Source organism: Lactuca serriola, chromosome 8 (assembly GCF_051521515.1).
Source record: "Lactuca serriola cultivar US96UC23 chromosome 8, Lser_US96UC23_V15, whole genome shotgun sequence".
NCBI lineage: Eukaryota > Viridiplantae > Streptophyta > Magnoliopsida > Asterales > Asteraceae > Lactuca > Lactuca serriola.
The window spans coordinates 40075168-40090433 of record NC_136415.1 but is presented as its reverse complement, the minus strand read 5'-3'; the positions used below and the strand labels follow the sequence as shown (position 1 = coordinate 40090433).

Below are 15266 nucleotides of genomic sequence, written 5' to 3'. Positions count from 1 at the left end.
ACATCTCATAATGCGGAAAACCAAAGTGTGTGTGTATGATGTGCCGTTACCGCGCCAGCTCCTTCCCCTTCGCTGAAGAGGTATTTGAAACCAAAACTAAAAACCGTAAGCATGAAGCTTAGTGAGTTCACCAATCATACCATATACCATACAATCATATAATGAACAACTAGGAGATACGGGCGTCGCCCACACTCCGCTATCTGGGAGATACGAGCCTCACCCACACTCTGCTATCTGGGATATATGGGCCTCGCCCACACTCCACTATCTAAGAGATACGGGCCTCGCCCACACTCAGCTACTAAACCAAAACATACAAGTATCACACAGGCAACGAGTATAAACAATTCTACCACACTAGCATATATCATCATCAAACTCAACTATGAGATACGGGCTCTGCCCACACTCCGATACTATCATATCATCTATACGGGCCAGCCTTGGTGCCTTAGACCCGTTCCTACTGAAAGGAAACTCACCTCGAAAAGTAGTTTCTGATATTTGGTTTTAAACAACCCTCGTTTCACCCCATCAATATGGGATCAACCGTCAGCCATGAGCTGATGAGTAGGGGTGCAAACGAGCCGAGCCTGGTCGGGCTCGGCTCGGGCTCGTTTAAGTTATACGAGGCTCGAGCTCGAGCTCGGCTCGATTCGAGCTTTCTTTTACCGAGCTCGGCTCGAGCTCGTAAAGAATTATAAAAGCTCGGATCGGGCTCGAGCTCGGCTCGTTTTTCGTTTGATGTGCCTAAATAAACTTAAGCTCGATTCAAGCTCGTTAAGAAGCTCGTTTACTAATACCCGAAATCCATAATTTCCCAAATATGTTTTTATTTTATATATGAAAATAATAATAAATTATATTATATAAAGGCTCGTTTAGGCTCGCGAGCCTAATCGAGCTTAGTGACATAGGCTCGAGCTCGAGCTCGTTTAGTAAACGAGTTTAATATTAAGCTCGAGCTCGGCTCAGGCTCGTTTAAAACCGGTTTCAAGTCGAGCTTTTAACAAGCCGATCCCGAGTAGCTCGCGAGTAGCTTGACTCGTTTGCACCCCTACTGATGAGCCATCAAGTTGCTTCACCCATCCTTTTTAATTATTGTTTCATATTATCTTACTAGTTGTAAGACCCATGTGTTAAATTAAAAAAAATTAATTATAAAAGACAAAATATTTGAAAACTTTGAATTTATAAGAAAATAAAAAAAATAATCAATTATTATAATGAAAATATTTTTTTTATCTTTTAAATTTAAACAAATAATTTAAAATTATCTTTTAGGAATTTTAAAATTAAAAGATAAGTTCATTAATGAAATTGATATTTATTTATTACTATATTTATTGTAATCATTACATTAAAATATTATATGAAATTTAATAAAATACAAAACTCATAAAATGACACGTGGAAAAAAATTAATTCAACATAACCACAAAATGATATTTGACAAATTAAATGAGAGTGTGACAAGTGTAAAAAAAAACATTTATTTATTAGAATATAAAAGTTGATTAAGAAATAATAAATAAAAAAAATTGTTCTATACCCTAGTTCCTTGCTGGAAAATGTGTATCTTTTAATCGTGAATTTAACCATAAGCCCATAAGTACGAATTTATGGCTTCTTCAACTAGTAATCGGGCCATGATCTATTAGCACATTTTTAGCCCATATTCCAAATTGCAACGTATCGCATCCTTTTTAGTTTTCCCCCTTTTCTTCCCAAAAATTTCAATCTTTCTGCTTCCCAAATTCCCCCAAAACCCTCGGCCTTCCTCTCAATTCTGTATTCCCCACACATACCCAAGAACAGAAATGTCTTCTGAAGATGCAAAACCTGTCAAGAGTGAAGTAGACGACGATGAAAATGACGAAAAATCCCTCAGTTCACTCCTTAAAAACAAGAACAAAAAACCCAACGGCATCGCCAAATTACCTTCTCTAAAGAATGAAGTAGACGACGATGACAATGACGAGAAATCCCTCAGCTCAATCCTTAAAAACAAGCCTAAAAAACCTAACTCAACCAAGTCGCTTTCTCTCAAGGATGCCAAGTTAAAGAAATCAGAGTCGAAAGTGAAGAAAGAAGAACAATCTGATGACGATTTCACGCCCAAGAAAAAAACACCTAACAATGATAAACCCAAGAAAGAAGTAACTGGAAGTGCTGAAACGGTTAGCGATTCATTTATCTTTATCTTTTTTCAACTTTCTTTTCTAGGGTTTTTCTTGTTTATGGTTGCTTAATGCTTCGATTTCTCATACAGAAGAAGACACCCATCAACAAGGTGAAGAAGGAGGAAGCTAGAAATGCTAATACGGTTTGTGATACATTTTAATTTAAACTATTTTCCTTATATGGGTTTTGTTTTTCTTCTGGCAATGAATGATCTTTGTTTCTGAAATTTCGTATTTTGATGCAGAAGAAGACACCAAACAGTGAAGTCAAGAAGGAAAAAACTGGAAATTCTGATAAGGTTTGTGGTATAAATTCTTAAACTTTTTTGTAAAATTTGGCACATTTGTACTTTTCAAGTGGGATTCAACATCAAAACATATAAAAACTGATATATAATATCGTTTAACTTTTGTAAACAGTCCGATCAAAATCACTAGTTTCTTGATAGTTTATGAAGATCATAATGTTAATTCACAAATTGATATTCAATTGACACAAATTTGTAGCCACCCATTGCTTCAAGCATTGTATTGTTTTGCATAATATTTATATTCTTTAAATGATTAATTTTACTTATATTGAATTAAGAAAAAAGTGGTAAATTCAAGTGAGAAAAATGGGAAGAAGAAAGAAGAAAAGAGAAAGAGTGGCAACGGAGAAGATGTTAAGAAGAAGGAAAAGAAGGTGTATGAAATGCCTGGTCAAAAGCGGGACCCACCCGAAGAGGTATACATAACTTTTCTACAAATCATCTGCGAATCCAGGACAAGACAGAACATAACAGATTGTACTGTGTTTGTCCCACACAATACTATGACTATGTCGACAAGACAAAAAAATGCAACTTTTTGTTTTGTCCCATACAAAAAAGTGGGATGTTGACTCACTCTCAACCTCTTGTCTGTGAAAAAGACGTAAATGCCTTTGTTATTTTATGAAATTTATGAGTTTTTTTGTTATGAATTTATTTAGAGAGATCCATTAAGGATTTTCTATGAAAGCTTGTACGAACAAATACCTACTAGCGAAATGGCTGCATTTTGGTAAGTATTGGGCTTAATCTCCTAAAGGGTATTTTGGGTATTTGACAAAAGTTAAAAAAACTTGTAACCAAATTGCATTTGTAGGATGATGGAAACTGGGTTGCTACCAAAAGATGTGGCCAAGAAGTTATTTGAGAAGAAACAGAAGAAAGCTCAACAGCTAAAACTTGGGGCACCAATGACAACAGTAGTCACTGTTAAGAAGAAAAGTGATTCGTCTGTATCGATTAAGAAAAAGACTATTTCAACTGAAAAGAAGAAAAAAATTGATTCATTTAAATCTTCATCTGTGCAACCAAAGAAAAGAAAGATTTTGGAAGACAGTGATAATGAATCTGATGATGATTTTGTTATAAGTAGAAAGATCAAGAAACCAAAAGTGGCTTGATTTTGGGTTTTTTAGTATTTTGGTTAAAATTCTGGACCTTTGTATTGTAGTGACAATTGTTTTTAGTTCGAGTTGTATTTGGTGAATGAATTTGATACAATTGTTATTAGCTTTTCTAAATCGCAAAATATACTTGTCCTGTTTTAACAAATAATTTTGAATAACTTAATTGGGTAGAATTTCAGGGAATTAGGGTTTCAAAAACTTTAAACCCTAAAATCACACTGTAATCGATTTCTATAAACTATGAAGAAGAAATATAAGATGTATACTTCAAGGAGCAGGAGACATGTGGAAGAATAGGGGAAACAAGAGAATAACGCGTGTAACCTGTGGAGCGTCCGATCTAGAAGAAATCCAACGGTTGAAAAAAAAAGGCTCTTGCTACAGGAATTTGACACGTGTTCATAGTATATATAATTTTTTGAATGAAACTTTTTAAATCAAAATCAAATCAAAGTTAATAAATATAAAATATAAAAATTACTATTATGACTTGTAAAAGTTTTCGATTCAATATAAATCATAAATCATACTCGTATAAACCCTAAAATGCGCCGTATACTGACACGTGGCATAGCTAGTCTTTCTCCAATTCTTCCTTTTTTTTTTCTTTACCCACATTTTATTTTCCCTTATTTTTCTATCAACGACAACTCATCTCTGTCTCATCTCCTTCGTTCACCAATCTTTCTTTCAAAATCTCGTATCTAATACACTTTGATCTTCATAGTTCCATCATTTTCTCTGATTAACGGAATTGATGCACTTGCTGTAAAGCGGATATGAAACGGCGTAGAAAGGGTGGCAGAGGCGGTGGTGGTAGGAGTAGAATTGCGAAGGAAGATGAGGGTGAAATTGCGGATATTTTGCTCAATCTACCGGACGTAGTTGAGCAATCGGAGTTGATAAGTAAATCCACTTTTACCTGGGATCGGAAGAAGAAAAGATCTGTGATGGCTTCGACATCGAAAGCGTCACCGGAGGAAGTAAGGGCGGTGGAAGATGATGATGAAGGGCCTTCAACGACGCTTTGTTTATTACGCAGTGGTACTGGAAACGACGGTGCTTCTGAGAGCCCTAAACAACAGTCATCTTCGAAGAAATTATCAAAGAGAAAGGTACTTGTTGCGATGTTTACTTCAATTTCTATAAATAATTCGATGACTCTGTTAGGGTTCTTACTGATTATCATAGGTTTTTCAAGTTCTTTTCTTATTTCTTAGTTGTTGTGATCGAATTGTTGTAATTCATACAAGTCTTCAACGATAACATTGAAAATTGGGGATTGTGTTCGATTGAAAACCTAACATCTAAATCATTATCGATTTTTATGATCTTTCTAATTTTTTTACCCTAGTTTCACTTAATTCCCCTTCTTTAAACTTTATTCATATATATATATATATATATATATATATATATATATATACAGGCAACAGATGATTTGATTCAGAGATACAATGAAATGCAAAAAGAAATCATGGCAAGGAGGGTATGCAATAGTCTCATAACTTTGAATTTGACTTTCTTCTTAAAATCCTTTTCCCCTAAATCTGATTTAATGAATTGATTAAACAGAAAATAGAAGCCATGGATAGTAGAAAAATAAGAACGATGAAACGTCAGAAAATAAGAGCCACGGATACCCTACATGAAAAACGTAGAGCTCAAAATCTGCAGTTAGAAGCAAAAAGACTGGTGTTGAAAGCAAAAAAACCAGCTAAAAATCTGGGGTTGGATGCAAAAATACTGGAGGTGAAAACAAAAAGACAAAAGGTAATCTTCAATTAATTTGATCAAATCCCATTTGTTCTGATTCTTATTGACTTATTAAATATCTATTAACTATAATCAATTGCAGATAGAAAAGAGAAAAATGGATGCCCCTCCACCACCACCACCACCACCACCACCACCACCACCACCATCCCCACCAGCAAAAAGACAGGAGTTGAAAGCAAAAAAACGAGGTCAAAGTCTAGGATTGGATGCAAAAATACTGGAAGTGAAAGCAAAAAGACAGGAGGTAATCTTCAATTTATATGTTCTTAGTGTTATTGTATTATTTAAATAAAATATCTTTAACTAATTGCAGATAGAAAAGAGAAAAATGGATGCCCCTCCACCTCCACCACCACCACCACCACCACCACCACCATCCCCACCAGCAAAAAGAGTGGACTTGAAAGCAAAAAAGCGAGCTCAAAATCTGGGATTGGATGCAAAAATACTGGAGGTGAAATCTAAAAGACAAGAGGTAATATTTATTTGTTCTGATCTTTATTGAAATATTTAATTAAAATTTCTTTAATTAATTGCAGGTAGAGAAGAGAAAAATGGATGCCCCTCCACCACCACCCCCACCCCCACCACCATCTCCAACAGCAAAACGATTAGAGTTGAAAGCAAACAAACGAGGTCAAAATTTGGGGTTAGATGCAAAAATATTGGAGGTGAAAGCAAAAAGACAAGAGGTAATCTTCAATTTATTTGCTCTAATTTTTATTGAATTATTTAATTAAAATTTCTTTAATTAATTACAGATAGAAAAGAGAAAAATGGATGCCCCTCCACCACCACCCCCACCCCCACCACCCCCACCAGCAGCAGCAGCAGCAGCAGCAGCAAAAGGACTGGAGTTGAAAGCAAAAAAACGAGGTCAAAGTCTGGGGTTGGATGCAAAAATACTTGAAGTGAAAGCAAAAAGACAAGAGGTAATATTCAATTTATTTGATGAAATCCAATTTGTTCTGATTCTTATTGAATTATTTAATCAAAATCTCTTTAATTAATTGCAGATAGAAAAGAGAAAGATGGATGCCCCTCCACCACCACCACCACCACCACCACCCCCTCCACCACCACCCCCACCAACAAAAAAACAGGAGTTGAAAGCAAAAGTACTTAAGGCGAAAGCAAAAAGACAAGAGGTCATTCCACCACCACCACCACCATCTATGCGACCACCACGACCACGTCCACCACCACCACCATCTACGCGACCACCTCGTCCACCACCACCACCACCACCACAACAAGAACAACAATCACAACAGCATTTTCAAAAATTTTGGGTAAATCCCAACAATGGCAAAGTGGTGGCAATCACTTGCTCCAGTAATGGTAACATTGTTGGTAGATCTGGTTCTGCTAATGTTGTTGATCCACTTGTCCATGTTCACTATGTAAAAACTCGTGATCAACAACATATCACCAGGCCTGCCCCTCCACCACCACCACCACCACCACCACCATCATCATCCATGGCAGGTTCCAAGAACAGCAAAATGGTGGCGGTGACACAGTCCACTATCAGTAACCTTGGTGGTAATGGTAGATCTAGTTTTGTGAATATGGTTGATCCACGTGGCAAGATTCATTTTGTAAAAGTCAATCGCTATCATCAACAAATTACCAACTCTGCCCCTCCACCACCACAACAACAATTACAGCAGCCTTGTCAACACTCTACACTAGATCCCAACAATGGCAAAGCAGTGGCAGCGACTCACTCCAGTAACAGTGGTGGTGGTGGTGTTGGTGATCCAGCTGGCAACATTAATTCTGTAAAACCAAATCGTTATCAACTACAATATCATCGGAAAAGATTCAAGTTTGCCCCTCCACCACCGCCACCACCACCACCAGTAGATCCCAACAATGACAAAGCGGAGGCACCGACTTGTGCGTGTAACAGAAGTACCAGCTCTGCCCCTCCACGGCCGCCACCAGCACCACCACAATCTATGGAACAGCCCAACTATTTATTGTACATCCCAACCTGGTACGCCCCGGTAGAGGCGAGGCCTTGGTCTGCCCCTCCACCACCACCAACACCACTGCCACCGCCAGTACAGAAGAATCGTAAACAATCTATGCTGCATCCCAACAAAGGCAAAGGCGAAGTGGTGCAACTGACTAACAAAAATACAAGGCCCGCCCCTCCACCACCACAACTACCAACACTAGTGCCACTGCCATGGCTACTACCAGAAAAGAAGAAGCGTAAACAATCTATGCTGCATCCCAATAAAGGCAAAGGCAAAGGCAAAGGCAAAGTGGTGCAACTGACTCGCTCCAATAAAAAAATTACAAGGCCTGCCTCTCCACCACCACAACCACCAACAATAGTGCCACTGCCATGGCTAGAACCAGAAAAGAAGAATCATAAACAATCTATGCTGCATCCCAACAAAGGCTCCAGTTACAGAATTATAAGGCCTTCCCCACCTCCATCAACATCTTTACCCCCACACCCAACACCACCATCAAAATCTTTACCCACACACCCAACACCACCACAACCATCATCATCACCGCCACCGCCATCAAAATCTTTATTCCCACCCCCACCCCTACCCCTACCCCTACCACCACCATCAACATCTTTACCCAAACACCCAACACTACCATCAAAATCTTTACCCCCACACCCAACACCACCACCACCACCACCGCCGCCGCCATCAACATCTTTACCTCCACTCCCACCACCGCCGCCATCAACATCTTTACCCCCACTCCCACCACCGCCGCCATCAACATCTTTACCCCCACTCCCACCACCACCGCTGCTATCAACATCTTTACTCCCACCCCCACCACCACCACCGCCGCCATCAACCTCTTTACCCCCACTCCCACCCCCATCACCACTATCAACATCTTTACTCCCACCACCACCGCCACCATCAACATCTTTACCCCCACTCCCACCCCCATCACCACCATCAACATCTTTACCCTCACCACCACCACAGCTGCTGCCATCAACATCTTTATTCCCACTCCCACCTTCACTTCCACCCCCACCATCATCATCATGCCCACCATCAAAATCTTTACCCCCACCACTGCCACCATCATTGTCACCACAACCACCACTACAACCATCACTACAGCCATCACAGCAGCACTGTCAAAAATCTATGGTACAACCCAAAAAAGGGAAAGTGTTCCCTAGCACCAGTAGGAGATTTACCATGTTGCAATTTTTACCCCACCACAACAGCCCTCCACCACCACCTCCACACCCAGCAGCAGCACCACCACCATCAAAATCTTTACCCCCACCACTGCCACCATCATTGTCACCACAACCACCACTACAACCATCACTACAGCCATCACAGCAGCACTCTCAAATATCTATGGTACAACCCAAACAAAGATATAGGAGAATTATTCCCAAGCCGCCCTATCCACCACCACCACCACCACCACCACAGCAGCACAGTCAAAAATCTATGGTAGAACCCAAAAAAGGAAAAGTGCTCACTCGCACCAGTAGGAGAATTACCATGTTGAAGTTTTTACCCCACCACGGCCCTCCACAAACACCATCAACATCAAAATCTTTACCCCCAGCACCAGCACCAGCACCAGCACCATCAAAATCTTTACCCCCACCAGCACCATCACCTCCACCACCACCACCACCACCACCACCACCACCACCATCATCATCACCTCCACCAGTAGCAGCACCATCATCACCTCCACCAGCAGCAGCAGCACCATCATCACCTCCAGCAGCAGCACCTTCATCATCACAGCAGCATTGTGAAAAGTCTATGGCAGATGCCAAGAAAGGGAATGTGGTGGGAGTGAGTTCCTCCAATCAGATGGATCCACCTGGCAAAACTCATGACAACCACATTTGGTCTCATGATCCAAGTCTCAGAAGAGCAGCAGCAGCAGATGCCAGAAGGTATCGGATTATGAAGTTGAAAGAGAAAAACAAGGACAACAACAACATCAACATCTCCTACTTTTTCCATAATGATCCAAGTCTCAGAAGAGCAGCAGCAGCATGTGCTAGAAGGTATCGCCTTATGAAGTTGAAACAGAAAAACAAGGACAACAGTTCCTCCTCCTCTTTCCCTTCCCTTAATCATGCAAGACCCAATGTGAATGCAGCAGCACTTGCTAGAAGGTTTCGGATTATGAGGTTGAAACAGAAAAACAAGGACAAGAACAACTCCTCCTCCTCTCTCCCTAATGATCCAACATCCAATGTGGATATTCATCCAACCCCCATTAACCCAGCAGCACTTGCTAGAAAGATGAGGCTTTTAAGATTGAAAGAGAACGTCATAAACAGGAACAAAAACAAAACACCCCAAGTTTATGGCAATGATGTAATCTCCAGTAAAAAAAAGAGGAAAAACAAGTCTTTGTTGGCTCGCAAACTAGCAAAAGCAAAGAAGAAAAGGAGAAGGAGAAAGAAAGCAACGGAAGAAAAGCAACAAATACCCTACGATTTAAAACTGGATGATCTGGTCATGTTAAAGGTGTCGCCTCTCAAAGGTGTAATGAGATTTCGAACCGGAGCCAAATTGTCTCCTAACCACATCGGGCCATTCAAAGTCTTGAAAACCGTGGGCTCTCAATTCTGTAAACTGGCTTTACCCGAGGAACTGAAAGGAATACACGACACGTTTCATGTAAGTTTTCTGAAAAAGTACGATGGGAAAGAGTGTGGGGTCATCCCAGTATCGGACTTGAAAGTGGAATCCTCCAACAAAATATTTGAAGACCCGGAAAGTGTTCTAGAAGCAAGGACAAAAAAGTTTGGGAACAAAGATGTTGAACTTGTGCTTGTGAAATGGAAGCATACTCATGGGAGAAGGCGGACTTGGGAGCCTAAGGAGGAGATGAAGATCAGATACCCTGATTTTGTAGACTACGACGCGCTTCCCAAGAGAGAATCCACCGGAGAACCGGAACCGGAAACGGAAGCGGAATCCTCTTCTTAACGCGTATAGGTTGGTTGGTGGTTGCAACATTTTTTTTTTCACTAAAATTCATTTTTGATACCAAAAGGTAAAGTGTAAATTTTAAAACTTGGTGTTAGCAATTATATTGAAAGAAATATGCCTTGCTTATTCTTGAGATTACAATGCCTTGATAGAAAGAAATGAAAGTAGGATGCTACTAATTATTTGGCTGTTTGCAGTTAGAACAGAGGTATTCGTATTCCTTCCGTGATCAACAATATATCGGTTAGTTTCCTTTTAAATCATAAATACTCAAACAATGATATTGATAATCATTGACCAGAAGCTCCAAAATTGTCAAATAAATGAGTTTAGGGACTGAAACTGTCAAAATGGGGACAAAAAGTAGGACAAAATATGAAAATATTTAAAATATCAATATGACAAACTCGCGTGGCAAAAGTCTAAACCATTAAAAACTTGAAGGGACCAAATTGCCAATATGACAAACTCTTGTGGCAAAAATCTTTACCATTGAAAATATGTAAAGTTGTGGACCAAATTTGCCAAAACCCAAACAAGTTTACTGTTCCTATTACTGTTCCTAAGCTTGGCCTTCTTTAATATATATATATATATATATATATATATATATATAAGAAAGCATTGTGCTTTTAGTCGCACAATGTACACTCAAATGTTTGCAAGAAATAGCAAGATGAATTTACTTTTGTATATTATTGCATTCTACCTCTATATGATTTTTTTTTTCGTTTAAAGCATTGTACTTTAAATTTTTTAATCCACAAAATTATAGTATCGTACTTTCAACTTGTATCTTAATTTGGATTCTGAATTCCGAGCATTCAGTAGGTTTATGTTTATGGATATGTAATTTATTCTTATGTTGCTGTAAGAGGCTTTTGAGGAATTTATTGATTGGAGTTGTTTCATGTGTACTTATAACTTTGCATATGTAGGTTCCAAGTCAGATGAGGAAGGGTCATTGAGGAGACATTTCCTCATTAGCTCAATATTTTTACTTTTTTTAGCATAGCACGCTAGGCTAGGCTACGCTTGTATAGATAGATAATCCATCGATACAAGTAGCTCATTTGATTACGCTCATATGCAAAATATACTGGTCTTTCATTTATATAACATCATCTATAGTGGCTAGCAATTTTTAAATTATTGTCACATTGTCTTTCCATTGACTAAGAATCTTGTCCAGTGGTTAACCTCTTTCGAAATAGAAACCTTTTATTTTATTTATCATTTTTAAACACAATGATATTTTAATAAAAGGTATTACTAGATACTAATATCTAACATTTTATAAAGGTTACTATTGTAACATTCCATTTAAAATTAAGTAATTAAATAATAAACTCTGAACCCCAAGATGTAAATTTATATTTTATATTATCTTATAGTAGTCTTAAAATTCATAATAATTTTGCAAGGTGTTGGTTCGGGGAGTTGAATGATATAATTTGGATTTTTGGGGGTTAAAAGTGTAATTCCAAGATTTATTTTGTAAAGAATTCTGAAGGCTGAGGGTTGTTTGGTAATTATTGGATTTAACTTGAATAGATTTTTGAAAGCAGGGGATAAAGAGTAAAATATGGACTTGGATTGAAAAGAATTGAGGAGGGAGGGGCCTGAAGTGTCAAAACATTAAGAAACTCAAACTAAGATGGGTTAAAACCCGTCACCTTACTCGCCCATGTTAACCTTAACCCTAACATTAGGAGTTAGCCACCACTTGTGACCTGACTCGCCCATGTTAACCTTAACCCTAACATTAGGAGTTAGCCACCACTTGTGACCTCCCAGCCGCCACCATGGTTCGTTCTCATTTTTTTTTCCCGATCAACAAGCCCACCAAGGGAATTGTCGTTGACCTTCATTCTTCCCCAACGTCGGGATAGCTCAAGACGGAGTGGTGGACTTCGTGTGTTATTGTTCCATTGACCACCGATATCAGTCGACGCCTCACCGCCATTGTGAGCTGTTGTCTTGCACGTCGTACTTCTCGTTGCCGACGACGACCAGGACCGCGAGTCGGCGGACGTTCTTTTCTGCTGCTGCTGCACTCGGAAGGAACCTCAACACCTTTTCTCTTCTCCATCTCATTCTGGTAACGAGCCGTTGTCGCCGCCTCCGCTCCAAGCGGTTTTCGTGTTGCTGCTAGTTGCTCGGTCCGCCGGATGCACCAGGAGTGGCTAAGTTCGTGTTTTACAATCCGGGTGTGTATGCTCCTGTTGTACTGCGTTAAATGTGTGTGTGTGTGTGTGTGTGCCGGAGTGTGTGTTGCGTGATCAGGAATCAAAAGAAAACCACCACCACCACCGTGAGGTGGTGGCTATCAACTCCGGCCACCGCCTGCCGCCACAAGGGTGGTTGTGTGTGTGTGTGTGTTATATTGTGCATGTTTTCCTTTTAGATAATATGTTGTATAATGTACTTTTTTGGCCGGAAAATCAAAAGAAAAATCCACCACCACCACCATCGTGAACCACCACCAACCACCACTACCCGAGGTGGTAATGGGTGGTACCCGACTTATTAGACATTAATTAATGTAAAAACTTAACCCTTGGTCTAATTGGCTTGTGATTGGGTTGGAAACCCTAATTAGGGTTTAGAAAACCCTAATTTTGGAGATGTTAAGTTTTGGATTGTCGGGACCCATGTTTTGGACCATTGGATTAATGTTATAACTTATGCCCAATTACATTGTATGTTTGGCCTAGTGGGGTGATGGACTTAATGAATTAAGTCCTTAATGAGTTAAGTAAGAACACTTAACCCTAATCGTCATTTTATGTGAAAACCCCTAATTATGTTTGGGCTTCAAGTTGGGCCTTCTTTTGGGATTAGGTAGTATATGAACTAGGATATTCAGATGGGCTTTAGGGTAAGGCCCATGTGAGGGGTTTGGGCCCAATTTGGAAAATTGGTCCATAAGTGGGCCATAATTGGGCCTTGATGACTATGAGATATTGGACCATCGGAATGCCAAGTGTTTGGACTAGAATAAATGGTTGGGCCTTAAGGTAAGACAATGTAGATGTTGGGCCCAATTTGGAAAAATTGGGCCATATGTTGGGCCTTGGTTGATTATTTGGCTTTTGGGTCTGCAGAGTGTGAGTTTGGGCCTTGGTTTTGAACCAAGCTAGGTTAGGGGGTAAAATGGCCCTTTACCCCAAGTGTGGATTTATGGTTATGCATTGAAACCCAAATGGTTAATTGGGTGTTGTTTTGATATGGACAGATCGAGAGTTTGTCATCCAACAACTAGAGTTTTATCCGCAGGACTTCGACAGTGTGAGGTGAGTCTCCTCACCATACTAATGGGTCGAAGGCACCAAGGCCATCCCATTTATCTAGTTGGGATGATTATTGCGGATGTGCTATCGATATACTATGTATATATGTGAAGACCATGTGGGGGTTCCCATGGCAATTAGTTATGTGTGGTATGCTAGTTGATTGTCTGGTATGTGGTATGCTAGTTATCTTTGTGATACTTTCATGGAAGACCCCGGGGACCCCCCCCCCCCCCCCCCCCCCCCGAGGCAATTGGATATAAGACCATGTGGGGGTTCCCATGGCATTCCAGGCTAAGACCATGTGGGGGTTCCCATGACAATGGGTTAGGACCATGTGGGGGTTCACATGGCACCCGGAGTAAGACCTTGGAGGGTTTCCAGGGCATCCTTGTAAGTTTGTATGTATGGTTTATATGGCATGTGTATGCCATTTCTTCTGATTAGTTAAGACCATGTGGGGGTTCCCATGTCAGTGGGCTAAGACCATGTGGGGGTTCCTATGGCACCTGGTGTAAGACCTTGAAGGGTTTCCATGACATCCTTATATGTATGCATGCATGGCTTATGTGGTTGATGTGGCTTATGTGGCTTATATGGCTGATATGGTTCATGTGATTATGTGGATCGTGTGGGGTATGTTATGGGGAACTCACTAAGCTTCGTGCTTACAGTTTTGTTTATGGTTTCATGTATCATTGGTTTGGAAAGGAGGGATTGACTTAATCGCAGCGCACACACCTGTGTTTTCTGCATTAAGTGATTTTGGGATGTAACTCTGGTAAATGTTTTAATTAAGCAATGTTTTTGAATGGTTGGATTAAGTAACATTTGTGTTCGACTATAATGAAAAATGAATTTTTTACCCATGATTTTTGGGTCGTTACAGTTACCTTTTTGGGGATATAAGGACCATTGAAAACGGACTTAGAACCAAGAAGTTATGGCCTTCGGAACCTTGGTCTTATTAGGGTTAAGCCTATTACGCCGGCGTACTAAGCAAATGAATCGTGGATGCCCTCTTTAGTATGTTGGACATACTAGGAGTATGCAGGACATACTCAAGTCAGGTGAAAACCTTAATTTAGGATCTTGAACCGTATTTAATGGCCTTAACTCAACTCCAAACCTTCCTACCTTCAGCCTCCACCCCATTAAACCATAGATACGAAACCTGAACCCCCCATTTGAGTGGTTCTTTAGTTCTTGGGGTGATTTCATGTGTTTTGGTGCTTATCCAAGAAGAAGGAGATTCTTCAAGGAGTGTTGGGTTGCTTGAAGCTTGTGGATCTCGACCTTGTGCATCTTGATCTATCTTTTGGAGGTATAAAGCTTCAAACTTTATGGTTCTTTAGTGTAGATCTAGTTATGGAAATTGTTAAGCATACTTTGGTCCCAAGATTGTGGTTCTTGTGAGAAGAAGCTACTCCATGACCTTTAAGCCTCATGTTTGGTCTTAGTTAAGGTTATTAAGTCATAAAATGTCGTCTTGATGAATTATTTTAGACCATGCATGACTGTGAGTGCTTATTATGGATTTTATTGAGTATTGGGTTCCATTAAGGCATGTAAAGGAGTAAAAGTTGCCAAC

At 39.9% G+C, this 15266-nt stretch overlaps 2 protein-coding genes across 7 annotated transcripts; both read left to right on the top strand.

Moving 5' to 3' along the window:
* The first annotated feature begins 1720 nt into the window (after positions 1 to 1720).
* Positions 1721 to 3730, top strand: LOC145070908 (nucleolin). Its single transcript, XM_079017860.1, has 6 exons — positions 1721 to 2183; positions 2276 to 2329; positions 2432 to 2485; positions 2776 to 2913; positions 3160 to 3230; positions 3315 to 3730. Exons 1-6 carry the CDS (start codon positions 1824 to 1826, stop codon positions 3616 to 3618), a joined length of 981 nt encoding a protein of 326 aa, XP_078873986.1. The 5' UTR covers positions 1721 to 1823; the 3' UTR covers positions 3619 to 3730.
* Positions 3731 to 4247: 517 nt separating this feature from the next.
* LOC145067523 (uncharacterized) lies at positions 4248 to 11554 on the top strand. 6 transcript variants are annotated; one of them, XR_013688851.1, is made up of 10 exons: positions 4248 to 4739; positions 5054 to 5113; positions 5200 to 5397; positions 5483 to 5647; positions 5717 to 5878; positions 5943 to 6095; positions 6165 to 6335; positions 6420 to 10388; positions 10580 to 10625; positions 11321 to 11554. XR_013688851.1 is itself a non-coding variant. In XM_079014649.1 (9 exons), exons 1-8 carry the CDS (start codon positions 4404 to 4406, stop codon positions 10377 to 10379), a joined length of 5205 nt encoding a protein of 1734 aa, XP_078870775.1. In that variant the 5' UTR covers positions 4248 to 4403; the 3' UTR covers positions 10380 to 10388; positions 10580 to 10979. The 6 variants fall into 6 exon arrangements, 5 of the variants coding, with proteins under 5 accessions (XP_078870775.1, XP_078870774.1, XP_078870776.1 ...); XM_079014649.1 differs by lacking the exon at positions 11321 to 11554 and having other exon boundaries at positions 10580 to 10979; XM_079014648.1 differs by lacking the exons at positions 10580 to 10625; positions 11321 to 11554 and having other exon boundaries at positions 6420 to 10508.
* Positions 11555 to 15266: the final 3712 nt, after the last annotated feature.

Excerpts from the sequence above, each read along its gene's own strand:
- LOC145067523 (XM_079014649.1), top strand. The coding sequence starts at position 4,404 with ATGAAACGGCGTAGAAAGGGTGGCAGAGGCGGTGGTGGTAGGAGTAGA. Across the intron at positions 5,114-5,199 it reads AAGAAATCATGGCAAGGAGG|AAAATAGAAGCCATGGATAG; the intron begins GTATGCAATAGT and ends TTGATTAAACAG. Across the intron at positions 5,648-5,716 it reads TGAAAGCAAAAAGACAGGAG|ATAGAAAAGAGAAAAATGGA; the intron begins GTAATCTTCAAT and ends AACTAATTGCAG.
- LOC145070908 (XM_079017860.1), top strand. The coding sequence starts at position 1,824 with ATGTCTTCTGAAGATGCAAAACCTGTCAAGAGTGAAGTAGACGACGAT. Across the intron at positions 2,184-2,275 it reads TAACTGGAAGTGCTGAAACG|AAGAAGACACCCATCAACAA; the intron begins GTTAGCGATTCA and ends TTTCTCATACAG. Across the intron at positions 2,330-2,431 it reads AAGCTAGAAATGCTAATACG|AAGAAGACACCAAACAGTGA; the intron begins GTTTGTGATACA and ends ATTTTGATGCAG.